Here is a 27,914-nt window from a genome sequence, read left to right as displayed (position 1 = left end):
GAAAACTACCTTGGTGATAACTTTATTTCTTGAAATTATTGTGAACCTCAAAAAAATGCAGTGCTGTAGAATACTATAAACTTACAGCTAGTCAGCAGCTCAGCCTAAGTGAAGCTGATTTCTGGGCATAGCCCAGCTGAAAAATTAACTTTCAATAAAAAAAATAATTGCTTACACTTGAGTGTGAAAATCTATACAAAATGTTTACAGCTGTGCTTATATGAAGCTGGCTTCATTCTCATAGATTTTGACTGTAAGAAAAAAAAATGTCCATAGCAAACAGATGCAAAAATGACTCCAGTGTTATGTGGGAGGGGCTGAGAGATGTCATGTATATAGGATGTCCACGGCTCTCAGGGCAAAGCTCCTTAAACTTAGATGCACATCTCAGCAGCGACTGCAGCTCTCACCACGCACAGTGCCCCTCACTGTTAGACTGGAATGGAAACCAGAAAGAACTGACGTGGGACACAAGGGTGTCCCAAGAACCTCAAGAGGTCAGTTACAAGCAGCCTGTAGTCCTTGCAAGGGTTTCTGTCACAATTAGGATACAAGCTGGTAGGCGAACAATGCAGAATTTCACCTGTGGCTGAAAAATGTGCGATTGACTGAGGTACTTAAGGTTTCCATGGCACAGTTCTCCTCTAAGAGAAAATAGGGTTTGCTTTTATATCCGTTGGAAGTATCTTTTCTAGTCTTGGGTTCTGCACAAGAAGCTTTGGAATTTATAGAGCAGGGTGTTGCCAGACACCAGGCAGTTAAGCCAGTAATTGCTTTCCGTCACCGTGCTGGGATATGTAAGTTGTGTGGTAAGATTTTATATGTCAGAAGTTGAGAACTAAAAGTGAGGTAGCTATTAAAGAGCAATTACTCTCACCCTTCTTCCCATAAATTCTACACAAGTTTGTTTTTTTTTCATTTATTTGTTTAATCAACTGCTTTTTGCATGGAAAAAAAAGCAGTTAACAAATACAACAACACATTGATACACAGTTAAAGCAGAAATAAATACATATAATATAAAATAAATGACTAGAACTAGTCAAAATACTGCTATCTTTCAGCAGTCATTTCATGTGTGAATTCTCAGCAGATTTTTCGTACCATATAGAACCTGCTGAAGTTTTTTTTTAATGTTTTAAATATCTAAATATTTCCCCTATAAAGTCCCCAGGAGATTTGGATCAGACATGATCTGTTTTTATTCCTTAAAATGAGAGTGGTCACATTATTGTGATTAGAGCCTCAGCTTTGAACTAGATAATAAAAGCATATTTTCTTTTGCACTTTTCAAAAAAATGTTAATTCTTTTTTTAGCAGCCAGAGATTAAATTCAGAGAGCTTATTTACTGATGTGTCCAGACATCTCCACTGTGGATTTGGGGGATGGGGGAGCAAATATTCCTTTATTGAGGCAATTACAGCATGTGGCAGCATCCATAATCAGGAATCATCACCCAAGAAAAGGATCTTGGAGTCACTGTGCACAGTATATTGAAATCTTTGCCTAATGTCTTTATAATAAGATGCACATTCATTTGCAACAGTATCGGAAATGTCAAAATAACAGATCCCGTCTCTTCTCAAGTACTCGATTAGCTATTATGAACCAACTTTAAACTGCAGTCTTCATGAAACAATAATGTTAAATTAATCAATCCGAGATTAAACCAGGATTTTATCACCTTATATCATCATCGGTCCATTTAGATCCTTTTAAACACTTTAAATTCTTTTTTGTGAATGTTGAATTTTATAATAATATTAGTATTATTACTTTTCTATTTTGTAATTCAAATATAATTACTTATCTTGCATAATGTAGGGGAATATGTACGTAACGCCATCACAGACCTGTTATTGCTCGATCTCGTGTGGCTGAATGCCACTGGTCCCTCTAAAAAGGTGGACGCAGACCGCCAGGGGTGTTGTAACTAATTAGCATGGAGGAGTCTTCCATGTCATTGCATGTTGTTATCAAATGAAAACAAGCAGAAAAACACTAAAATTAATATTTTATCATTTCACAATAATAGTGCACACTCTTTTGAGAGAGTGTGTACTATTTGCAAAGAGGGAAAACAGACAAAGCAGATACGTGTATGAAAAAAACAGTATTTAATGGAAATTGAAATTAGAAAGCCCGACACAGGCCGTGTTTCGCCCAACTGGGCTGCATCAGGGGCTAATGGATTTCTGTGTGATCATATAATTTCCACTTAAAAATCTATTTGTTGACCTATGGCTTTGTAGCCCAGTTGGGCGAAACACGGCCTGTGTTGGGCTTTCTAATTTCAATTTCCATTAAATACAGTTTTTTTTCATACACGTATCTGCTTTGTCTGTTTTCCATCTTGGAGTTTGCAGATCGGTTACCCTGCTGCTTTCTTGGAACATCCCTATTTGCAAAGAGGGCACCAGTTGCACATTTGCAGACTATTGCATATGTGTGTAGTATGTTCTCTTTCAAAAGAGTGTGTGCTCGACAACTGTGCTCCTATAATGAAAAGATGTGAAAAATGAAAATGAATAAAATGAACATTCCCAGAAATGACATGAAATGAACATTTTCTGGCTGCCCATCCTTACTTTATAAAATATTGGGTTAACTGGCAATTATTGTGGCTAGATTGATGGAGCTGCTACTTCTGCCCTTCACATCTACACATGCTCAGGAGTAGGCATAACTACTAGCACATTAAGGGGTCCTTTTACCAAACCCCTCCGAGAAAAGTTGCATTGGCTCCCAATCAAAGAATGGATCACCTTCAAAATCTGCACCTTAGTCCACAAAATCATATACGGCGTAGTCCCAGAATACATGACAGACCTCATAGACTTACCAATAAGAAACAAAGTCAGATCATCAAGATCCTACCTAAACCTACACTACCCAAATTGCAAAGGACTGAAATACAAAACAACTTATGCAGCCGGCTTCTCTTACATAAGCGCACAACTATGGAATGGGCTCCCAAAAGCTGTGAAAACAATCCACGACCACTTGAACTTCAGGAAATCACTAAAAACCAACCTCTTCAAAAAGGCGTACCCCAACGACCCCAAGTAATCCTCTTCACCTACCAACACAGCATGACTATGATTGCACAGGACAACACGCAATCTTCATCTATTTCAACCCTCCACTTATACATCATACGATCACTATACAACTTTGTATTTGTTATCCACTGACTGGGCAAACGCCTTTGACTGTACTATGTAAGCCACATTGAGCCTGCAAATGTGGGGTACAAATGCAATAAATAAAATAAATATTAAATAAATAAATAAAGTGCGCTGAAAAATGGCCTACAGTAGTGTAGAAATGTGCTTTGGGCACATGCAGAATCATTTTTCAGTGCACCTGTAAAAAATGCCTTTTTAAAATTTTTGCCGAAAATGGACATGCGGCAAAATGAAAATTGCCGTGTGTCCATTTTGGGTCTGAGACCTTATTGCCAGCCATTGACCTAGCGGTAAGGTCTCAGAGGTGGTAATGGTCTATGCGGCTAAAATACTGATTACCGCCCACGTGCCAGAAAATAAAAATATTGTCCAGCGCGTGTAGTGGGTACGGATCAAAAATGAAATTACCGCAAGGGCCACGTGGTAGCCAGGCAATAACTGAAAATTGATGTACGTTGGGTGCTTGTAGGCACCCACGTGGCTTAGTAAAAGGGACCCTAAATATATGTGTACATTGAGACTCTGACCATGCTCCACACTCCATCCCAGAAGACGCCTATACAGAGGTCACATAAAAGTACGCACCTTCTTCCCATTGTGCATACTTTTATGTATGGAATACCTGGGATAAATTTTATAAAAGCTTTTTTAGGTGTGTAAATCAGGATTTACCCCCTAATTCTCTATAAGTTGCCAAAAATTGTGTGTACAAATTTGGGCACATGCCCAATTTGCACGTGCAATTTAATTGAATAACAAGCCAATTAGTGCCAATAATTGGCTTTTTAACAAACAATTATTGGTGCTAATTGGAATCAACTAAGATGTACACACATAAATGTAGGTGCGTGAACTACGTGTCATGAAAAAGATGTGCAGAAATGGGAGGGTCATGGGTGGTTCAGGCCGAATCGTGGGTGTGGTTTTGGGTTATGTATGCAATTATAGAATAAGCGGGATCTGTGCATACATTTAGGCAGGGGCATTTGCACCAGGTTTTCATTGGTGCAAATGGATGTGCCTAAATTTAGGCATGGCCCCCAGAACTTACGTGCTAGGCGTACAGAATAGTGCTTAAGTGTTTTTATTCAGCACTGATTTTTTTAGGCAAGATTTATAGAATCCACTCCTTTATGTGCAAAAACAGTTTCTAAAAATTACCACTTTTGTGCCAACCCATGATGCAATCACACCTTGAATATTTTATGCAGTTCAAAGAAGGGTGACAAACATGAAAAAAGGGGACTCTGCTATAGAAAAAGGCTCAAGAGGGTACTTCTCCAGCTTAAAAAAGAGACAGCTGATAATTCATCTAGCTGGAATCCTGGATACAGGATGCCACATGGCTCACCGCTTTCACCTTCTTTATTCAATATGTATCTGAGTTCTCTGGGTAATAACGTTTTAGGCAGTGAGATCTCTATGTTATCTTATGCAGATGATATTTTCCTTTTATGCCCAGTGTTGGAAAGTATACGGGAAATGACACAAATATGCTTATTTTCAAAACAGAAGAATGTCCGGCAGATGGACATTTTCCTTTGCAAAAACATTCAAATTGCTATTTTCTAAACATATTTTAAGATGTTTTTCTAATTAGTTCATCTGCAGTATTTCCAAAACACAAGGGGGTGTGTGGGGCTAGTGCTGGGCGGGGCTAGTGCTAGGCTGACTTCTACGGTCTGTGCCCTGAAAATGACAGATACAAATCAAGGTAAGGTATACACAAAAAGTAGCACACATGAGTTCATCTTGTTGGGCAGACTGGATGGACTGTGCAGATCTTTTTCTGCCGTCATCTAATATGTTACTATTATGTCAGGGGCCTGTTGAGGTGGGATTTGGGCATACCCCCAGCTTGGCTTTTTTTTTCTGCCATAATGGAGCAAATAAAAAATGTCCAGGGCTAAAAGTTGGATGTTTTTGGCTAGACCTGTTTCAATAACAACTAATAAAAAAGTGCCTTAAATGACCAGAGATTAAGGCATGACCCCCCCCCCCCCCCTTTACTCCTCCAGTGGTTACTGACCCCCCACCCAAAGATGTGAAAGAAACAGTACATACCAGCCTCTATGACAACTTCAGATGTTATGGCCAGGCCTATTAGAGCAGCAAGCAGGTCCCCGGAATGGCCTAGTGGTCAGTGCAGTGGACTGTAAAGAAGAACACCTTGGTCATATCCCACTCTAACTGTTCCACTTGTGGTGGAAAGTGTAAGCACTTCCAAACCCACCAAAAACCGACTATACCCACATATAGGTGACACCTGCAACCATAAGGGCTATTGTAGTGGTGAATAGTTGGGTACAGTAGGTTTTTGGTGGGTTTGGGGGGGGGCCCACTATACAATATAAGGGGGTAACGGTGACCTGGGTACCTGGGACCTTTTATGTGAAGTCCATAGCAGCGCCCCCTAGAGTGCCCCATTGCCCTGCTGGGATGTCTGTGCAGCCAGTCTACTAGGAATGCTGGCACCTCCTACATCCCAATGGCTTGATTCTGTGTTTTTCACTTGGACATTTTTCTTTTTCAAAAATGGTCCAAAAAGATAGACACATTCAGCACAACAACGTCTAGCAAATGGCCATTTTTGAGACAAAAAGATAGGTGTTCTTCTGTTTCAAAAATTGCTGTATTTGCCACTTGAATTGTGGACATTTTTAGCAAAATGCCCAAAGTCAGATTGAGACATCATATCGAAAATCCCCCTTAAAGCAAAATTATTTTGGCTGCCCATCCCTACCTTGTATACTTAAGTGGGGGAGTAGCCTAGTGGTTAAAGCAGAAGGCTGAAACCCAAAAGGTCCAGAAGGTTTAGATCCAGTTCCTTACAACCACTGACAAGTCACTGCAACCTCTGTTGACTCAGGTACAAGATTAAACTGTAAGAGAATTTCCTCCTATACCAGAATGTAAGTCACCTTGGGCTATCATTGAAAAGCCATCAGCTGGATTTGCAAACAAATAAATATTAGTAATGAAGGGATCCAAGATGGCCGCATCTTACTAAGTTGCTGCGATCCTCACTTCCGATTAACAATGCCGAAGCGCAGAGGGAAGCTAGCGGCCAGAGCCTCGTCGCTGACTCCTTCTTTACCTGGATATATTGAGAGATTTCTGAGACCGCAGAGGGTTAATTTGGATAGCGGAATGCTGCCAGTAGGGAGTGTCGGCGTTTTGGGCGAATCGACTTCCCCTGGCTTTGAGACCACGCTGAGCCCCGCTATGCGTACCCCACCTCCTCAGCCGGTTGGAGCGAGCTCCTTTCTCGATGACTCGACGGGGTCTCCCCGCGAGGGTATTATTGACCCGGAAGAACGCCGAGCTGAAGGTTTGCTTTTAACAGAGAGAGGAATGGAGGGCCTTGAGCCTGTGAGACCGCCACGAACTGAGAAGGCAGGAACCGAGGGTCAGGACAAGCCACCTGTGAAGTCTTCTGAAAGGTTTGCAATTCCAGTCGAGTTAGTAGTCAAGCCAAAAGAGGTTACACTTGACGCATTATGGGATTTGGTCTCTAATCTGGGGCAGACTTTTTTGAAGCAAATTAATGAGACTATACCTAAAGTAAATTCACTAGAAACGGCTATACAAGAGATAGAGGAAAAGATTAAACTTACTGAAGATAAAGGAGAAAAAATGGAACAAAGAGTTATGAAACTGGAATCAGTACAAACGTTGATGACAAACGACTTGACAAGTCTTAGGAGAAAAACTGAAATGTTTGACAATTATACTAAAAATCATAATCTAAGATTTGTCAATTTTCCCAGGATTATGACTGTTGCTCCTCTTGATATGCTAAAATGATATATGCGGGGAATTTTGAATATACCAGAACATAATTTGCCTCCATTTACTTTAGCATATTGTATACCAGGAAAGGAACCGAACCAAGTTTTGGAAAATTCATTAGATGTATCCCATTTGCTTGAGACTTCTGACACTGAATTAGCAGTGGCTGTGACCTTGGTTGCAACCATTGCATTATTACCCGATAAAAATTGGATCTTTTGTCTATTTTTCCAAAATAAAGATAAACCCCTTTTGGGTTTTAAAGTATTATTATTTCCTGATGTCTCCAAAGAGACACGTAGACGAAGGAAACAATTTTTGCTCCTTAAGTCTGAAGTGCTGCACTTGGGGGGCACCTTTTTTTTAAGATACCCCTGCAAGTGCATAATAAGACTTGCTGAGAAGAAATATGTCTTTACAGAACCGGCACATGTGACAGCCCTGATAGCATCGGTGACAAGGGATGAGCGTTGAATTATAATTAACTCAACTTAGTAAGAGTATGATATTCCTTAATTATATTTTTCTCTTTGTAATTTACATGATTTACTCCCGGAATTCCTAAATCTTGGATCCTAAATTATGGACTTGAGTATCATTATTTACTTAAAGGAAAAATGTATTCTTTCCTTTTTTTTTCCTTTAATATGATTAACCTTATCTTTACGATGCTTTTCCAATCAAGATGTTTCTTGTAAAATATGTTTAAATGGAATAAAGAATTTAAAAAAAAAAGAAAAGCCATCAGCTAACTCTAAATAAATACAATTTTTAAAAATTCTTCGGAGGCTTCCAGCCTTATAGCATTGTTACACTGTCTACTGTTCTGCTTTTTTCACTGCTCAGGTTTCTGTTCAGCAATGAGTGCCCTCAGTGTGCAGCTCCTTCCTTAAACTCTGAACTCTGCGCTTCCTCTGGTTCACAGCCAAAATATAGACCTCACAATTCCAGCCCATGGAGAAACCCTTGTCTCCAGAGCCACATTTATGACTATTGTGGCCCCTAAGCTGTAACATTTAAGAGGCTCCCCATTGATTAAGTAGGATGTACATTTTAGATTTAATACTTTTCCATGCTAGTGAGATGTGAGGCTCCATGTAAGGTGAGGCTGTAAGCTGTAGCTTGTCTAGCTTGTAAGTAAATCCAGCCCTGCTTGACCCTGTTACTCTGGATACCAGCAGCTCTATTTTCAGCATCTTCAATCAGGCAAATCTTTTAATATCACTTTGAGTAATGATTCAGAACTAATGGTGGAAGTTTTCCAGACTCATGGATTTTATTGCAAAGATGAGCAGAACAGGACCTTCCTCCCCCCCCCCCCCCTTCCATCAGTCCATGGTTGTGTTACTTTTTAAAGCTACTAAGAAGGTTATACCATAAATTAGGTTTCATATAGTGACTTCAAGGACATTTCATGCCAGGATTTTCTGAAACACCCCCTCCCCCACCCTTTATCATCTCGTCTCACTGATCATGTTGTATAAGAAGTAAATGAGGCCCTTTAGGTTCCTTTCTCTTTAATAGGCTCTCTGTTATCGTATAACTTTCTGATTCATGGAGCTACTACTTCTTCCCTTCACAATTGCACTAAAGCTTACCATAGTCCTCTTTGCTATGATACTCGTTTACTTGTTGAAACCCAATGAACTTCACCAGAGGAGCCTACTGACTCACCTTACCCTTGCTAAGTCATCTCTCCCCATCCTGACCCCATCACCTTTACCCTAAAAAGTTGCACTGTTAGCACTGGGATCAGAGTCAGGCTTGACTACTTTAATGTACTTTCTTGTCTGTCAATTTGTCCCTTCTGGGATGTTTGTTGTGTTTTTTTGTTTGTTTGTTTGTTTTGTATTTTAATCAGTGTGATGTTGACTACCAGATTTCTCTCTTCCGTTTCTTCTCCTTTCCTGGCAATAAAATACCGGGGCCATAACTTGCGTTAGGTGGGAGAGGCAGCACCCAGGACATAAAGGCCCTTGGGAGCAGAAATTGACAGAAATTCAAGCATGGTTTGGCAGCAGATGAAGAGCCAAGAAGAATGCCATTCCTCTCCTAGCATCCAGATTGGGGGGGAAGAGATGAAAAGAGGACCAGCAGCAATTAGAGTGAAAGGAATGGTGGGAGAGAGGAGAATGGGAGGAAAGGCTGGAGAAGAGGTGGAAAACATGCTTGCCTGTCCTCATTGACAAAATGCTTACTTACAGTTAAAGTGTTTTTTCCCTCTGTTTCACTGAAATTGATTAATTTTTTAAATCACTGAAAATTCTGTTGTTTTTTTTAATGCTTATCCCACTCTGCAGACCTTTAGAGGGGGAATATGTTGGAAACCAAATTTACTATTAGCACCTTTTTCATTTTCAATTATCTATTTGTCTTCAAATATTGCCTCCTTTTATTTATTTTTGTCTCTGATATTGATTGATTGATGGATTTGTACATTTGTTATACTATCAAATTAACCTTCGATGACAAGACGGTTTACAATCCAGCATGCCAAACAGAATATGAGAAAGACAAACACTAAACTTGTGGATAAATAAAAATGGAGTGTAACAAAGAACTCCGATCTTAAAGTCCACTCCTATTTAGCATCAAGGGCCTCTCATTCAGCTTATTGTCGATGTTAACTAGTTTAACCTTTAGCGATCCCTGAGGAAGGCTTAGTGCCGAAACACAGCCCATGTAGGGTCACCTGGGTTACCTCCTCATATCTTTGTGGATTACTGTCTGTGTATTTTGGCAATAAACTGTTTTCAGAAAGTTTAAGACTTCATAGTTTGCCTGAGTCTTTTGGAACTATTTTCCCTTCCACCCCTTGTTGCTGTGAGCACCATAGCATTTGGCATAAATCTTTTTTTATTTTCCATCATGATACCACAGCTCTCATTCAGCCACAGAACCCTCTGTTACTTACAAACAAAAGTTGAAAACCCTTTCCTCCTGCAAACATTTTGCAACCTTGAGTCATCTTCTCTAAAATGATGTTAATATCCACAGTTTGCTTTTTAAACTATGTTTATAGATTGCCTTTATAGCTTTCTGGGTATGCAGTGGGGTTAGAACCAGGCAGGAATATCAGATTGTGAAGAACTCACGCAACCCGCTATAATGCAATGTTCAGGTAATTCTTCCATGTACTGTGCACAGCGATATATACTAATTGGAAGTATGAAAGAGAGCTACATACTCTCCAAATTATTTCTACCATTGAGAAGTGAAGAAGGGCACTGTCACATGTCTTTATTTTCTTCATTAGGCCATGCACCATCACTGAAAGGAGAGCATACCTAGTGAACAAATTGACACAGCATGCAAGAACTGTCCAAGGGAAGGGATTAGACCCACTGAGAGAAGAATAAGATCTCCCTTCAAGGACTGCATGCTAAGGAGGACCCACATAGAGACAGATCCAGCATGGAGTGGGCTGCTCAACCCATCTTTAGTTTCTTCCAAAGCATTCTCTTCTCCATGATGCTGGCAACAAGACCACTAAGAACTGAAAAACTCTTTCACAGCCGAGATCATTCTGATATTGAGCAGTCGCTCCTGCCACACGCGGATGCCGTCCTCACTGCAGAAGCTGCACAGGTAAGGTTGCAGGAGATGGATGTCCTTCATTGAAGTTGTTGTGGTTTTCTGACACTGTAATCAAACAGACTTCAGTAATACACATAAGAGGAAAAGAGTGAATGCTTTTTAAAACTAGTTGTGAATAGGCAACATCACACCAGTCTTTTCACTAATTTATCAAACTGGCCCTTTTGCAAGGAATGGATCTACTGTTTAGGATCTGCTGGGTGTGTCCTAACGACCTGGATTGGCCACCATCAAAGGGAGGATGTTGGACTTTTGACCTCCCCAGCAGATCACAACTTCCCTAGATTCTATAAAGATCACCCAAATTTGGGCGCTCTGGGCAGAGACATACATAAAATAATTAGTTGATGAGCCACTAACAATCAATTACTGGGGTTAATTGGCATTAATTTACATTTACATGCACATCTGACTAAGCACTATTCTGTAACACTGTGCACCCAAAGTGTCTTGTGCGCAACTCAAAAGTAGACATGGTCATGGAGGGCATGGGCAGGTCGGGAACATTCCCAAAATTTAGGCACAATGTTATAGAATTCCTGGATTGCACGCCCAACTTGTGTGCCAGGATTTACACCAGGTTTCAGCAGTCATAAGTCTTCATGCCCAAAGTTGGGCACTGGAATTGGCACTAAGCGCTATTCTGTAAACTGCGCTAAGTGTGGAATGCCCTTTATAGAATGCAAGCTTAATGCGGATCTTGCCAGTGCCTACCTTTGGGTGCCATTTATAGAATTTCCCCCCTTATGTTCTTGAAGCTGTTAGAAGATTGTGACCTGTAGATTCACCCAATCTGTTTCTGATTGTTTCCTTTCCTTCTTTTTGTTATTACCCTCTGTATCTGTCTTAATCTGGGTTGAATTTGGTCACTGTTTTGATTACTGTGATCTCTGTCAGTAGGTAATTCCAGGCACCCACCACCTCAATAACAGTATTTTCACTGAACTTTCCTCCACACAACTTCATACTGTGATCTCTTGTCGTTGATCACCTTCTATGGAAAATTATATCTTCTTGTAATTTACTGAAGTCTGCTAAATATTTGAGTAATCCCACCACACGCAATTTCCCTTCTTTCTCTGCAGGGTTTATATTTTAAGTCCTACATTGATTTAGTAGCTCTCTTCTGAATTACTTCTGCCATTCCACTGTTCTTACAAACGTATGGTTTCTAGCAATGAATCCTGCATATGCAGTAGGGTTTCTCCATGGTCTCTCTTGAGGGCAATTTCTCCAAATGGGTTAGTTTTGCTAGTCCTGTGCAAGGGTGGTGATAACTTGTTTCATACACCTGAGATTTCTTTCTTGCTGCTTTATCACACTGACTGACAACGCTCAGATCCTTTTTATCCCTCAGTGTCTCTTACCATTTTGAGTTCATATTAAATCACTCCCTATGAATCATATTTTGATCATTCTGTTTTAATTCATGTGAACTTAGATCAAGTTTGCCCACAAGCACTGTGTGGAAGTTTGCTTTTATTATGCCTTGTTATGAATTATAATTAATCTCTAAAGTTATTCCAAAACCTCCATGAATCAAAAAATGTATCTTCTAACAAAATATTAACTCTGAGTAAGGCCTACTCCAGTCTTAAGAACTGCAAATACATTGTGGCCATCTTACACATTTATCAGGCTGCTTTATATTGGAAATCTCTTCCAATTAATCTTAGGCATGAAAATTCTTCTGTTATATTCGCAAGAACCTTAAGACTGTTTTATTTGATAAATACTTACTTGTTGATCTGGGTTAAAGATTTGTAACTGTTTATTTTTATTCTGTTATGTATTAATGTTTTATTATATTGTATTTTCTGCTCTTATTGTAAACCGCTTTGGACCCTCTGTGGGAATTTAGCGGTCTAAAAATGACAGATTAGATTAGATTGAAAACCAGAACTGGTTGAGGTCCCTGAGGACTACAGTTGCTCTATACTGAGTTTTGGAAAATGCTTTGTGTATCACTTGTGGTATTAAAGTAACCAATATGTTTTCTATCATCACAGACCTATTAGTAATTCTAAAACAAGAAAATCCCTATTAAGTCAATTCAATGACCAAAGCAAAAGCTGTCCAAAGTTTTAGCTGGCTTCACTGATGTTGTACTTGTCCATCCTGTGCTTCTTTTTATCTGTTTTATTCCCTTTGCTCAATAGCTATTCTTGAATAGATATGGTTGGAAAGAACCTGTGAACTGGGAAGAACAAGCGTTCCATGATGGCCCAAAGCCAACAGACACAGACAAAGCTCCTAACGATGTTTCACAACTGATTTTTGAAGGAGAATTGTCCAAGAGACATGAGACAGATTTACCCAAGAGTTCAAGGACCAGTTCCAGTTTTATTGAACCATTAAAACGTTTTCAGAAAGCCAATGGGCTACAGATCACTGGCATCCTGGATGAACCAACCAAAATGGCTATGAACAAACCAAGGTGTGGTGTTCCTGATCGCAAAGTTCAATTTAATGGCACCATCGCAAATGAAACACTGAATAATAATGACATGATCAGGAGTATGACCAATGCCGAAAACAGCTCTTCTTCTAACTCCACAAACAACACAATAGAAGTAACCCATGCAAGACAGAAGCACTTCCTCTCTCGACTAATAACACACACAAGAAGGAAAAGGCATTATGAAGATGCTCTAGGAGTGGGCAGTTCTCTAAGCTTTTCCAAGACTACACTAAAGTGGAAGCTTATTGGAGAAGGGTACAGCATGCAACTGAGCTTGGATCAACAAAAGATCATTCTGAACCTGGCCTTCCGTATGTGGAGTGAGGTCATTCCTGTCCAGTTTGAGGAGGACATGGAATCTAGTGATGTAGACATAAGACTTGGATTTGGCACAGGTATGTGCTAGAGGTAAATCATATTCTGCATGTTCTTACACAAATTTAATAAAAATGACTGTGGAGGGGCATAATCGAATGGGACTCCCAAGTTTTCCTAGGACGTCCTTGCAGGACGTCCCCGGGAAAGGGGCGGGGAAACCTGTATTATCAAAACAAGATGGGCGGCCATCTTTCATTTTGATAATATGGTCGGGGATGCCCAAATCTCAACATTTAGGTCAACCTTAGAGATGGTCGTCCCCGATTTTCAGCGATAATGGAAATCGAGGACGTCCATCTCAAAAACGACCAAATCCAAGCCATTTGGTTGTGGGAGAAGCCAGCATTCATAGTGCACTGGTCCCCCTCTCATGCTAGGACACCAACCGGGCATCCTAGGGGGCACTGCAGTGGGCTTCAGAAAAAGCTCCCAGGTGCATAGCTCCCTTACCTTGTGTGCTGAGCCCCCCCCAAACTCACTCCCCACAACTGTACACCACTATCATAGCCCTTAGGGATGAAGGGGGCACCTACATGTGAGTACAGTGGGTTTGTGGTGGGTTTTGGAGGGCTCACATTTACCACCACAAGTATAACAGGTAGGGGGGGAGATGGGCCTTGGTCCGCCTGCCTGAAGTGCACTGCAGTACCCACTAAAACTGCTCCAGGGACCTGCATACTGCTGTCATGGAGCTGGGTATGATATTTGAGGCTAGCATAGCGGCTGGAAAAAATATTAAATTTTTTTTAGGGTGGGAGGGGGTTAGTGACCACTGGGGAAGTAAGGGGAGGTCATCCCCGATTCCAAGTAAAGTCAGCCAAGTGTTCGTCAGGGACGCCCTTCTTTTTTCCATTATCAGCCGAGGACGCCCATGTGTTAAGCATACCTCAGTCCTGCCTTCGTTATGCTTCCGACATGCCCCCGTGAACTTTGGTCGTCACTGCGACAGAAAGCAGTTAAGGACGCCCAAAATTGGCTTTCAATTATGCCAATTTGGGTGACCCTGGGAGAAGGACACCCATCTCCTGATTTGTGTCGAAAGATGGGCGCCCTTCTCTTTCAAAAATAAGCCCGACAGTGTCATTTCTATAATGGTGAAGTAGGTGCTACAATAGGATAGGTTTAGTGTAATTTCTGTAATGGCTCCAGGGAATGCCTAAACCATTATAGAACACTAGCACAAAGCCATGTTGGCATGGCAAAATTTAGGCTTTGCCCTCTTGTGACAGGTCAATGACTTGCCACCTAAGTGCGCCATGCAACACAAGAACTGATACTATTCTCTAAGCTGCACATGTCACTTGGTGACATGCACATGGCCATCCATGCTTCACCTATGTGTATGCATCTTACAATTATGTGCTAAGCAACTTTGGTGCGTACATTATAAAATAGTGCTTAGCATTTACGCAATTGTCAATTATTAGTGGCTCTGATGCAGATAAGTGCTCCTACACTTGGTACTTAACATTAGGTGGCAAGCTATAAAATGAAGGGGTAAGTGTCTCATACCACAGGTATGTTATGTTTATACACTAAGGACTGGATTCAGTAAAGGGCACCCAAATATGGGTGCCGAAAAAATTTGGTGCCAGCACTATTCTATAAAGGGCAGTCAAGGACGAGCACCTTTATAGAGTAGCAATGGGCGCTGAATTCTGCACCCAACTTTGGGTACAAAGACTTACACCAACTAAAAACAGGTGTAAATTCTGGTGTGCAAGTTGGGTGCGCATTTGCGGTATTTTATAATACTGTGCACAATTTTCTAGAATGCCCCTGACCAGCTCACGCCCCTCCCATGGGAATTCCCCCTTTGCACTTGCACATGGATTCACTTAGGTGCTATCCTATAACTGGGTGCACAAGTGTATTTCTGCACCAGTTTTCCGTTTCAGTCCCATTTCGGCACCTTGCATCCATTAGAACACGTTTCCATGTCGAACGTTGGGCACAAAATTACTGCCTAACTTTAGGCACTATTTATAGAACTTCCTCCTTAATATCTACTCAAAATAGAATATTATGCTATAGTTGCCTTTTTTAAATTTTCTGCAGAAAATGTATTTTATATTTGGTCGTAACTCTTCCATTATTGCTAGACAAGTTTTCTTTGTCTTGAACTACTGCCATTTTTGCCTTTAGCTCTGAATTAAGCAAACAAAAAAACCCTAAGCTTAGAAATCCCATCTAAATTATTTGTTATGATTAGACGTATCATCTTCCAGTGTGGAGCCCCCATTATAAATAGACACTGCTTGACTTTGGGTCAAGGGGGACCAATACACAGAACAGTTTCTTAACTGGATTTGGGTTTCTCTTTCAGGGCAGCACCTGGGTTGCTCACAGGCATTTGATGGAGTAGGGCAGCAATTTGCACATGCCTGGTACTTAGGCGACATCCATTTTGATGACGATGAACATTTTGTTGGCACATCCAGTGTACAGGGCATCAGCCTGCTCAAGGTACTTTCTCTTTCCATATCTTTCTAGCTATACCTACATTGCGTGTGCAATTTAATTGAATAATAAACCAATTAGTGCTGATAACTGAGATCTTAACAAGCAATTATTGGTGCTAATTGGATTTAATTAAAATGTATGAGCATAAATTTTACACCTGGGTCCAAAAAAGGGGACACAGCCATGGGAGGGTAATGAGCCAATCAGGGGTGCTCCTTTAATTTACACACATTGCTATAGAATAAAGTGGATCTGTGCCAAATTTAGGCAAAGAGATTTACACCAAGGTTTCATCAATGTACGTGGTCACGCCTAAATGTAGTTGTGGTTCCTTGCACTAAACGCTATTCTATAAATGACACCTAACTTTAAGTTAGCACTATTTTTTTTGTGCTGATTTTTTAGGCACCATTTATAGACTTGAGTCCACTGTATGTTCCTGTATATAAGGAGAGGGGAGTAGCCTACTGGCAAGAGCAGTGTCCTGTGAACAGGGGAAGCCAGGCATCAACTTCCACTGCTGCTCCTTGCCACCTTGGGCAAGTCGTTTGACCCACCATTGTCTCAGGTACAAAATTAGACAAAGCCTCCTGGGACAGGGAAATAGCTATCTCATCAGAACATAACTTAAGTTACTGCCAAAAGGCATGAGCTAAAACCCCAAATAAACTCTCTACTCTATAGAACATTACCTCATATTCATTTGTGTCTGGCTGAACTAAGGACATCAATTATCAGCTCATGGCTTTCTCTTAAACTGATTATCACTTGATTACATTGAGTATACCAATAGACTATCAGGCTGATCAGCAGTTTTCTATAACAGTGCTCTGATTAGTAGTCCATAATATGAAAGGCAGTATCATGGGCTGTTCTGCACCTTCAGCACCCCGTGATGGAGTAAAAGCTGTTTCAAAGCATTTAGACTTACAAAGTTCCATAGGTTACTATGGAACTTTGGAAGTCTAAGTGCTTTGAAAATACGCCTCCATGTATATTACTCCTGCTGTTTCTGCAGCAGGCCTTATCTTTAATTGGTCAGCACTGAATATCAATGCTATCCAGTTCAAATTAATTGGATAAACTATCCCACTCCCAGCACACCTGTCAGCCTTCCTCCTATTAATCAGTTAACCTCTAGAGATCAAACCTTCTAGTTAAACGTTAACTGGTCAGTAGGCTTGAAATGTTAAAGCTGATGATTTATTTGATTAACTCCGGCAGTTAAGAGGCTAAATCCGCACAATGGCACAGCTGGCATGTAAGATATAGAAAGTATGACTTGATGGTCCCAGGTAACATTATAGCTGGCATCCTACATGACATCTTCAACAGGGTAATGATGACTTGATTATGCAAATAGAAATATCCTGTTACTGATAGATATAATTCACCTAGAACAGACGTGACATATTTTGTTAGAGGAATGTAAAGGCAAGACTGAACTACTATAGCATACTATAAATGATAATATGGATAATCTAAGAGACCCTTTTACTAGGCTGTGTTAAGCAGCTAGAGTGGATTTTACTGTATGTTAGATGTTAGTACTGACCTACGTTAACGTCTAATGTGTGGCAAAAAGTGGTTAGAGCACTGGGCTTCACATCCAGGGGTGCCTGGTTCAAATCCCACTACCGTTCCTTGTGATCTTGGGCAAGTCACTTGCCCCTACAGGTATGAACTTAGACAGTGAGCCCTCCAAGGACAGGGAGACACATACAGGCATATTTTCAAAGCACTTTGGGAGGCTAAGTTCCATAGGTTTCTATGGAACTTTGGGAGGCTAAGTGCTTTGAAAATGAGCTTGTGTGTGTACCCGAATGTAACAACCAGCACAGAAAAAAAAATCCCATACTAGTTACTTTACACAGGTAGGCGCAGTGAGTGAGCATGGAGTACAGGAATGGCCATCAATGACAGCTAGTGCTCAGTATAGTACCACATGCTTACCGTCACAACTGTCAATCACATGACTGTACTTACTGCTATCTGAAGAAGAGGCGGTAAGTGCAGCAGGTTTGCAAAGTGACTGTGGCAGCTGATCCTCTTTTCTGTTTTCCCCAATCCCCCCCCCCATATGATCACTCCTTCCCTAACCGATCCAGTCTCCTCTTAAATTAGTCCCCCAAGATCATCCCCCCCATCTAATCTGATACCCCTGAAAGTCCATTCCCACCCAATCCAATCCTCTGAAGCCCCTTCCCCAAACAGCATGTTGACACTTGGCCCTCCCAAGAACCCCACTTATGGGGTCATCCTCGGTAGGCTAGTGGGAGTGGTCCCCCTCCGCTTTGTCTCATCAGGCTCCAGTAACAAAATGGTGTCCACTGACTCCACATAAGAGCAATTTGAACAGTAAGTGCAAAACATTATTGTACTTTACTAAAAGAGCCCTTCAATTTTATTAGTGAGACACTTAAACCCAGAATAATGTCAAGAATGAGCAAAAAAATTAGAAATGGCTGAACTTTATGATAGATGAAGAAAATGTTCTGTTACAGGTGGCTGTTCATGAGATTGGTCATGCTCTTGGACTGCCCCATATCAATCACCCAGGCTCTGTGATGCAGCCAAACTATGTTCCAGAAGATGGTCGATTTGAGCTGAACTTGGAAGACAGAAAAGCAATTCAGTTAAGATACGGTGAGTGAAGGAAGGTAAGCCTTTAAAATCAAAGTTACAAGCATTTCTCTGACTTTTACAAATGCAGACTAGGCTGTAGAAAAGCCACAATGTAAAAATGAATTGCTAATAATGTTATAGCAAGATATTTCCCTGCCCTATTGGAATCATTTGTAACAGTAGTGATTGTTTTACAGCTATTTCAGGCATGGATCATCTGTCAAGTTTGACTTAGCACATATCCAAGGATGATATGGTCTAGTAAGGGTGAAACACACCCCTACAGGCACTAAGACATTCAAAAACAAATTTCTCTCACCTGTAGGTTCTTGTGAAGGTTCTTTTAGCACCATATTTGATTGGGTTCGGAAGGAGACAACTCAACATGGGAAAGTAGTTTATCGGTTCAACACTTACTTCTTCAAGACCAACTGGTACTGGATGTATGAGAATAAGAGCAAACGAACACGATTTGGAGACCCGATCCCCATTAAAGTGGGATGGAGAGGACTTCCTGACTTTGGCATTGATTCTTATATCCATGTATGGACTTGGAGCAAGGACGCTCAATATTTCTTCAAAGGTACAGCTTGGTGTAAAAGCAAATCGTCCATTAACCACACCTTATTTTCTGCAGACAAAAAAAAAAAAAGAAAATTATGCTGCAAAAATGTAAAAATTATGCAAAAGCAATCTAAGTTGCTTTACATTTTATATGAAATAGTACATTATTAATCCCCTTTAGGGAAAAAGACACAGTGAGTGTGTTGCTGCAGAGCAGAGAAGTTCAGTATGTGTCAAAGTGTAGTACAAGGAGCACCCCTTGATTCTTGAGCTCTCCCTCTCCCTTGCCCAATCTTGGGGTTTTCCCTAATCAGATACCCTTGTGCTCCCTCTTCCATTATAGGCACCCCTTTCTCCCTTCCCCACCAAGATTCCCCTCTGTCCCACTTTTCCCCATCAGTCACTGCTTTTATCTTCCCTCCCCATTCAGATCTCCCTGTTCTCTTCAGGAACCTCTTCTCCACCATCAGGCACACCCTGTCTACCTCCCTTCCCTATCCTTCTCACTTTCCATGCAGGGAACTCTACTGTCCCTCCCAATCAGATCCCCATATCCTCCTTCCCTTCCTTACCAGGATCACCCCTCCACATCAAGTATCTCCCTCTCCCTCTTCCCCATTGGATCCCCCCTTCTGATCAGTACCTCCCCTCTCTCTCCCCAGACACCCCTTTCCTTGACCTTTCTGCAGTCAACAAACTCTGTCTCCCATCCCAACCCACTATTTCAGGCCAGCAGTCCATATTCCTGGCCCCTACTCCCACCAATGCACTCCAGCTAGGGGGAAAGCTGTGGAAGAAAGTCCAGCTGGGAACCTGCTCAGCAATGAAGAGGATGAGATGGACCCACAGCACATACCGCGATGTAGGCCAAGTGCTTTCCCTCCTTCTCAAGATATTCTGCAGGTCTTAGGCAGGCAGATTGAGCAGTCATCCTCTGACATGCTTCTGCTTTTCCTCCTTCTTTTTATCTCAATGCAGTGGGAGCACACAGGAGCAGTCAACCCAAACCAATCGCCTCTGCTTGCTCCTGCCATGCTCAGCTGCACTGTCTGCTGCCTTGTGTGTGCTCCAGGGAACTTTCTGCACCCTGTACTCAGAGGAATTATGCAACTTTTCACAAGTATGAGCATGGTTGCTAATTAATTCCACATACACATAATTGTGTAATCTGTGGGGTGTAGTTAAACATACAGGATTCAGCTCAGGTTTAAACATGTTTCCCGTTGCATTATGTAGGTACACAGATCTGGCGCTATGACCCTCACAATGACATGACTTTCACAGAAGATGCACAAGGAAACAGATATCCAAAGCTCATCACAGAGGTGTTCCCTGGAGCTCCAAGCCCAGTTGATGCAACTTTTTTTGACAAGAAACAACGTATCATCTATTTCTTTAGGGGAATTAATGTAAGTATGTCATCATTAGCCAATGAATGGAGATAAAACAAATCAGGAAATACTAAAATGGCGAATGGTGTTTGTCATAAAGTATAGAGGGACAGAGTTAAAGATCTAAACAAGTATATCCTGGAGGAAAGGCAAGATAGGGAAGATATTACAGACATTTAAATACCTTTAAGCTATCCTCTTCAATTGAAAGAAAGCTCTAGAACAAGGCGTCATAAGATGCAGGTGATGGGGGTTGACTCAGGAGTAATGTAAGGAGATCTTTCTTTATAGAAAAGGTAATGGATGCATGGAACAGCCTCCTAGTGGAGGTGGTAGAGACAAGGATAGTATCTGAATCCCGCCGCATTGCAAACACTTTCAGGACTTTAAAACTCTTATTGAGCAATCCCCCACAATATTTGTCTCTCCAAAGGTAACCGCCTTCAATGCTGATCTTTATCAAAAAATGAATGGATTCCCAAAGAACATCATTGATGTATTTCCAGCTGTGGATCCAGGAGATCATCCGATAGGGAATTTAGAAGCTGTGTATTTCTCCTACACCCACCAGGCTACCTTCTTCATTAAAGATAAGTTTTACTGGAAAATGGTGGATGATTGGGACCGACAAGTCAATGGCTCACTGCCCTTTAATGGATTATTGCCAAGAAAGAAAATCAACAGTAAGTGGTTTGACATTTGTGATGTCCATTCTTCCATGCTCTTCTTGACCATGTAAGAAGGACAAGGACTGCACAGTCATCAAATGGAAAACTATCACCACCAGAATTCTACCCTTCTTTCCTACTCCATTATAATGTTTATAGCAAGTTGACGCTTCTTGTCCTCTCGCTTCTTTCAAGTCAATATGACTGCTCATTACTTAGCTGTGACTACGGAGGAGTGGCCTAGCCACACCGACCTTGATATCCAGAGATGGCTGGTTCAAATCCCACTGCTGCTCCTTGTGATATTGGGCAAGTCATTTAACCCTCCATTGCCTCAGGTACAAACTTAAGAGTGTGAGCCCTCCAGGGACAGAAAAATACCCAGTGTACTTGAATGTAGCTCACCTTGAGCTACTACTGAAAAAGGTGTGAGAAGAATAAATAAATGAAGAAATTTTATCAACATGCTTTCAGACATCCCTTGATTTTTACTGCAAGGTGTACTACTTTTACAAACAAAATAAAATGAAACCACAGGGCTAATGCAAGGGTACTGGGCACCCTAGATGAATCTTCTGCCTTGTGCTGGCCCCAAACTCAGACCCTAACCCAGATTTGCCTACCAACAGATGTAGAACCCTCCCACTGGTGAAGACAGCTCTGGCACAGCACCACTCATCTCCCCTCTGACTCACTTCCAAGAATCACTGTTTTTCCCTGCACAGGTTCCAAATCTGCGGGCTGGGGTAGAAATAACAGGCAAGACACCTATTAAAAATTACCTCTGATAAGGGTGGAGTCAAATTTAATACAGTCAAAGTTGAAAAGCACTAGTAGATCCATGCACAAGCATGGCTGTCATTTCCTCCCTTATTAAAATTACTTGGATTTTCAGACACAGAGGTGCCTTCCTCTTCTTGCATGAATTTTCACTCTAAAGAAACATCAGGATTATTTTTAAACCTTTCACTGGTAAGGGGGTTAATTCACTTCTGTGATTATTGGCACTTTGTTGCTAAGTTTTTTCTCTACAGGTAAACCAAGATTAACCGTATTTTACGTCCATGCATGCAATGCTTACATGGAAGGATAACTAGGCATATCTCACAATTATTCCAAAATGTAATGCTCTCCAATGCCTAGGAGGATCACAGCTAGCAACAGTTTGCAGAGGAAACTTGTTACCCATACCTGAAATCATCATTCTACCTAATTTCAGAAAATGCTATTGTTCACAGTATTCATACGACAATAAAATCATGGCTTTGGGTATATCCCTTCTTTTTTCTATGGAGCCAGTAAAGCAATATGATCTTGTCACAAAGGTTTTATCTCTGACCTCATTTTTTAAAAAATGTATTTTTATTAAATGGTGAAATTGCACCATAATCACAACATAGGCATTTCATTTAAGAACACTAAGGACTAGATTCTATATATCACGCCTAAAAGTTTGGCACCAAAATGAAATCCACTTAAGCGTATTCTATAATGTACGCCTTAATTTAGGTGGACTTTATAGAATAAGCCTAAATTTCCACACGGTTTATAGAATACGCCAAGTGCCTGTCCATGCAACTAAATTTAGTTGTAGCCAATTATGCCAAGTAAAATCTGGTGTAAATCTCGATGCCTAAATTAGTCGTGGAGTGGGTGTATTCTACAACGCATATGGAGTTTAGATAGGACCATGACCCACACATTCCACGCCCATGTCCCCTTTTCAACTATGTGACTTAGAATTTACGTGCACCACGTTACAGAATATGCTTAGCAAGTGGTTCACGTAAATTCTAATTAATGGCAATTAGTTCTGATAATTGGTTAACATCCAATTATCAGCGCTGATTAGCTTATTAACCAATTAGCTTATGTGTAATGTTATAGAATATGCTTTGATGCTCATGTGGAAATCTCGGTGCGATATATAGAATTCTGGGGGAATTATTTTCATTGTTTTCAGAAATAAATTGTAGTAGATAGCTGGTTTATTCAGTCATTCTATTCACAAGGGACTGATGGGTAGACCTATGACAATCTGGGACCCACAATTTTTCTTGTGAAAACAGTGAAGCGTAATATTTTCTGCTGAAAGCTATTTGTTCTCTGAAACTAACTGACACTTAAATTATACCTTTCTTGCACAAAGCTGTGCTACCCATAGCCTCCCCAGAACTGCAATAAACTTAGGGTACATTAAACATTCCATGATAATGCTCCAGTACAAGAGGATCATGGATAATAAATCTCTGGATATGGAAGTTGTATGAGCCAGCATTTCTGGTTTAGGAGCTTATAGAAGGTTAGCTTACTATTAAATGATTTTACATTGGAACATGTGAGGAAAGCATAGTTCATGGAATTCTTTCCAACGTATGTATGTGTGTGTATACACATGTGTGCATCTGTGTGTCTCTGAGCTGGAGGTGAGAAGCAGTCTGAATAGAGTGGTTTCCATTGGTTTGGCAAGAATAATAAAATGAAACTAAGGGGCCCTTTTAACAGAGCATGGTGGGTCTACTGCCGGCTTGCTGTGCAGCAATTTGGCTTGCCCGGTGGTAGTTCCGGCTCCCACCGTGCGCAATTTCTGGTGCTGAAAAATTGTTTTCTATTTTCTAGCACCGGGGGCATGCCTGGTGGCAATCGGCAATGGCTGGTTACCACCGGGCTACCCCAGGAAATGGCCATGCACCAATGCCTTTGCTTAGCATGACCATTTCCTTCCCCTTCACTGAAAAAGTCTTTTATCCCTGGCGGTAGAAGGGGGCCTCGGAGCGCAAAGGGCCCCTTTTACCGCCACTTGGTGTGATAATGCATTTCACCATTAGGAGGTGGCCTGGATTAAGAGAGCAAAAAGGCTCCTTTTTGCAGCCTATTTAATAAAGATACATAAGAGCCTATGTTGCTCATTTTCAATGCAGATGGACATCTCAAAATGGCCAAAAAAAAGTCCATCTACTGAAAACGTCCAAATCACAATTTTCAAAAGGAAGAATTTAGATGTTTTACACTGCAATTCGTCCAAATAGTAAGGAGCGCATTGCAGGCGTGTTTGGGGTGGGCCCAAAATTAAGACATCTTTCAGCGATAATGGAATGGGAAGAAACGTTGAAGTCGAAAAAGAAGGTAGGAATGGATAATCCACCTAGGTGGATGAACAACAAAATCTCACAAATCAAATGGATAAAAAAGCAGGAGTGGGAAGTGGACCAATGACTCCAGAGACTGGGACAGGAGGGTAAAACGTAAAAATCTTTATTACAGACTCGACACAGATCCGTGTTTCGGCCACAGGCCTGCCTCAGGAGGCTCTGTGAGATGTAGTCAAAAGGAATGCATCAGAGATAAGGGGGTCTTGAAAAAGACCTGAAGGTATGCAATCTCAACAGCATGTCATTCAGCTCTATCAGCGGAGCTCAAACGGGAGAACAGAAGTCATGCAGCTCTGTACCTAGGCAACACATTATTTCTGTGCTTCTTTTATCAGTAGGTGGTCATACACAGAGCAACCAGTAACAAACTACACAGTTCAGTCACTAGGTTTCAACGTAGCATTTACAACTGAGAAAATTAAGTTCACATCTGAAACAAGATTCAGCCCAGCAGCAATATACTGTGATGGCAGAACAGTGGCATCTAGTGGAGAAAGCATGCTAAATTGGAATAAGTTGTAACCCCTCTACAACTGTATCTTTCTGGGGCTGTGCATTTGTGTGGGGATATATCTGAATTGACTCTTTGTGTTGTGACTGGTCAATGACAGGGAAGGTGCAGTATGAAAGGAGCAATTCCCTACTCATTATGTTTCAGTATTTATGCTGCAGCTGCCAGACGTGCCTCTCCTATATGAATGCAATTAGCTTTTTTTTTTTTGGGGGGGGGGGGGGGGGGGGTTGAAGACTTTATTCTCTAGAACCTTCGGTCCAAACTGGTCCATTTTGGCATTCAATGTGTTCACTGGTTCCTCTTCTTCCTTCCAACAAATCTGGTCCCATTCTGTTAAGTTTTTGGTTAGTTGGTTTCCCCCCAGATAGACATTTTTAAAACCCTTTTTATATACATTTCTTTCCAATGTTTGGTTGGGTTGGAAAGAGAAAAAAATAGAGGTGAGCCTCAACTCCAACACTGGCTTGTATTCTCTTGCACTACCCCAATAAAAACACTAAGAAATCACCAAAGTACTTTAACAGTGTTGTAGTGGAATAAACTAGAAAAATAATCTAAAAAGTAATCCTGTAAAATGTCACAGAAAAAAGCTTTTCATACCAGAATAGGCTTATGATGTGTATGGGGAGAGGGGGGGGGGGGGGGGGTGGATTTGTGGTTATAGGAAGGAAAAGAACCAGGAGTCAAATCTTGCCAGCAGGGCCCACACTGGGAGAGGTGCAAGCAGGGAAGCTGCCCTGGACGTCCATGCCTGAAGCTAAGGATAGACAACAGCTGGGCTTGTCTTACCTTTGGACCCAACATGTCTAACACTAGCCCTGATTGCCCTTTACCCATTTAGACTGGAGAAGGACTGACTGAACCTGTAGAGAACTGTCTTAGAACACGTGTAATATAAATGAAACACAGGATGGCATAGGTAAGTGGGTTTTCCTGTGGTTCACTGCCATCTAGTGGTAGAACAAGCAATATACAAATGGCACATGAAACAGAAGAATAGAATTGGTACACATTTTGAATGCAGAATCAATCCGAAAAGAACATTGTGTCCACCTACTTTACCCGACCTACATTGTACTATCTTTGGTTATCGTCTTTCTTTGCTTTGCCACCACTCTCTGGGTTAAGGAGGTATTCCAAGCTTGACCATCTGCTGGAGGTTACACTGTATCTTCTGTTGTTTGTGAAATGTAATAAAATCATCCTGCTGCCCATGCTAGGTGATCATTTTGGTTCAATGCATTGATTTCATCTGCCAACATTTACAGCATGTATCCTTCCAAGGTCACTAGCTCCAGCTACAGAGAAACTTTATTGTTATATATCCAACACACAATTTCTGCATGTCTCCCCCTGCCAGACCCTAACTCTCTGATTCCCAGTTTTCTAATTTTTCTAGACCCCATATGGTAGGGTCCCTTCCATTTTCCCCATACCACCACCTACCCCACATATATCTCAGAATTAATCAAAGCCCTGCCACAGTTCCATGCTGCTCAACCATGCCTCTTCTTTTTGGAAATCTGATATCACAGCTCAGTGCAAGCAGCTTTCTTAACACCTCCTTTTTGGGTCCCTATCAATTTGCAAAATTGTTAATGAAGATATTGAAAACTAGTCCTAGCACCAAGCCTTAAGTACCCCACTGGTCATTTACCTTAACCAGAATGGATTCCATTGACCACTGTTTGACTTCTGTTAAGAACTTGTTTTAGTTCCCACCTTGGCCTGAGGAAAATATCTTAGGGGGTCTTTTACTAAGCCGCAGTAACATTTTTAGAGTGCACTGATTAGCATGCGCTAAATGCTATTGACACCTATAGGAAGATACAGGCGTCTCTTGAGTTTAGTGCGTGCTAATCATTAACATGCGCTAAAAATGCTATTGTGGCTTAGTAAAAGGCCAAATGAATCAAGCCAGTAATCAATGTATAGGGTGTTCAAAGTCTTACTCTGAGTTCTGTCTCCCCTTTGACCCCTTTTATTGTTGTCCATAGTTTTGCACTCTTCAGATCCAGACATTTCCATGTAATCATTTATATTTACAAATATGGTTCAGTTTTGCTCTGAGTCTAGTATAGAATCATCCCTTATGGTTATCATATAATTCCTACCCCAAATTTTAATAGCTCACTTTAAACTTGAGCGAGGGGAGAGGCGATATGAGTAAGAAAGTTAATGTATTGCGAGGCCAGCTCTGCAGCAGAATAGGAAACTATTCTGGTCTTCTGCTGGGACTCAGGTGTTTTGATATCAAGAAAATCAGAATGATAATTCCTTAGCTATTAAGGTAAGTTCCATAATCTTCCTCGTTGGCAAATAGACTGAACCAAGACAAGATTCCTATAAAGGGAAGGGACAGAAAAAAACCCGGTAACCTTTCTTTAAATATAATATGATTCTCTAACCTGCCTAATTATTTTCTTGCATAAACTATAGTTGATCACTGGCTCTCTCGTCATGTCTAAATCACTATTTCTGCACATTTGATTACATGCTTGCTAACAAGCTTGGAGTTATAATAAGCAAATATTTAAAAATAATAGAAATCTTATGCTTCTCATTAATTGCTTTTACCCAGCTATTTAAATTAAACACAAATCTGCACCCATCTATCCCAGTGGTGTATGTTGTTTCCTAACCGAGTGTCACTTGGATAGTAAACTTTCCATGAAGCTCAGATTGGAAGACAGGAAAGGCTGCTTTTCCGAAGATTGCTACTATTTTTAGTCTTCACATGACTTTCATTTGGTATTACAGGTCTTGTTATCTCCATTCTGATCACCAAGGACTCTTCAAGTTATCCAAAATGCTGCAGCGTGTATATTGATGGGCACCAATAATATGAACCGTATTAGTCTTACTCTACATTTCTTACACTGGTTGCCAGTAAAACAATGTGCTGCCTTTAATCTAGCTGTGTGGTTTTTTTTTAAGGTCTTGCAAGGCCTGGCAGCTGGCTACCAGTGGTTTCCAAACCTGGTCCTGGAGGCACCCCAGCCAGTCAGATTTTCAGGATATCCACAATGAATATTCTTAACAGATTTATATGCACTGCCTCCACTGCATGCAAATCTGTCCTATGAATATTCATTGTGGAAATCCTGAATACCTGAGTGG

General features: G+C 41.0%; 1 protein-coding gene across 2 annotated transcripts; it reads left to right on the top strand.

Moving 5' to 3' along the window:
• Window positions 1–248: 248 nt before the first annotated feature.
• On the top strand, window positions 249–21,426 carry LOC115475511 (matrix metalloproteinase-21-like). 2 transcript variants are annotated; one of them, XM_030211271.1, is made up of 8 exons: window positions 255–497; window positions 10,238–10,569; window positions 12,738–13,434; window positions 15,744–15,883; window positions 18,385–18,526; window positions 18,831–19,088; window positions 20,306–20,478; window positions 20,894–21,426. In XM_030211271.1, exons 2-8 carry the CDS (start codon window positions 10,396–10,398, stop codon window positions 21,197–21,199), a joined length of 1,890 nt encoding a protein of 629 aa, XP_030067131.1. In that variant the 5' UTR covers window positions 255–497; window positions 10,238–10,395; the 3' UTR covers window positions 21,200–21,426. The 2 variants fall into 2 exon arrangements, with proteins under 2 accessions (XP_030067132.1, XP_030067131.1); XM_030211272.1 differs by lacking the exon at window positions 18,831–19,088 and having other exon boundaries at window positions 249–497.
• Window positions 21,427–27,914: the final 6,488 nt, after the last annotated feature.

The sequence above is a fragment of the Microcaecilia unicolor genome, chromosome 8, assembly GCF_901765095.1.
Source record: "Microcaecilia unicolor chromosome 8, aMicUni1.1, whole genome shotgun sequence".
In the NCBI taxonomy this organism is placed as follows: Eukaryota; Metazoa; Chordata; class Amphibia; order Gymnophiona; family Siphonopidae; genus Microcaecilia; species Microcaecilia unicolor.
This window is presented reverse-complemented; position numbering and strand designations above follow the sequence as displayed.

Excerpts from the sequence above, each read along its gene's own strand:
- LOC115475511 (XM_030211271.1), top strand. The coding sequence starts at position 10,396 with ATGGAGTGGGCTGCTCAACCCATCTTTAGTTTCTTCCAAAGCATTCTC. Across the intron at positions 13,435-15,743 it reads AAGACTTGGATTTGGCACAG|GGCAGCACCTGGGTTGCTCA; the intron begins GTATGTGCTAGA and ends TTTCTCTTTCAG. Across the intron at positions 15,884-18,384 it reads AGGGCATCAGCCTGCTCAAG|GTGGCTGTTCATGAGATTGG; the intron begins GTACTTTCTCTT and ends GTTCTGTTACAG.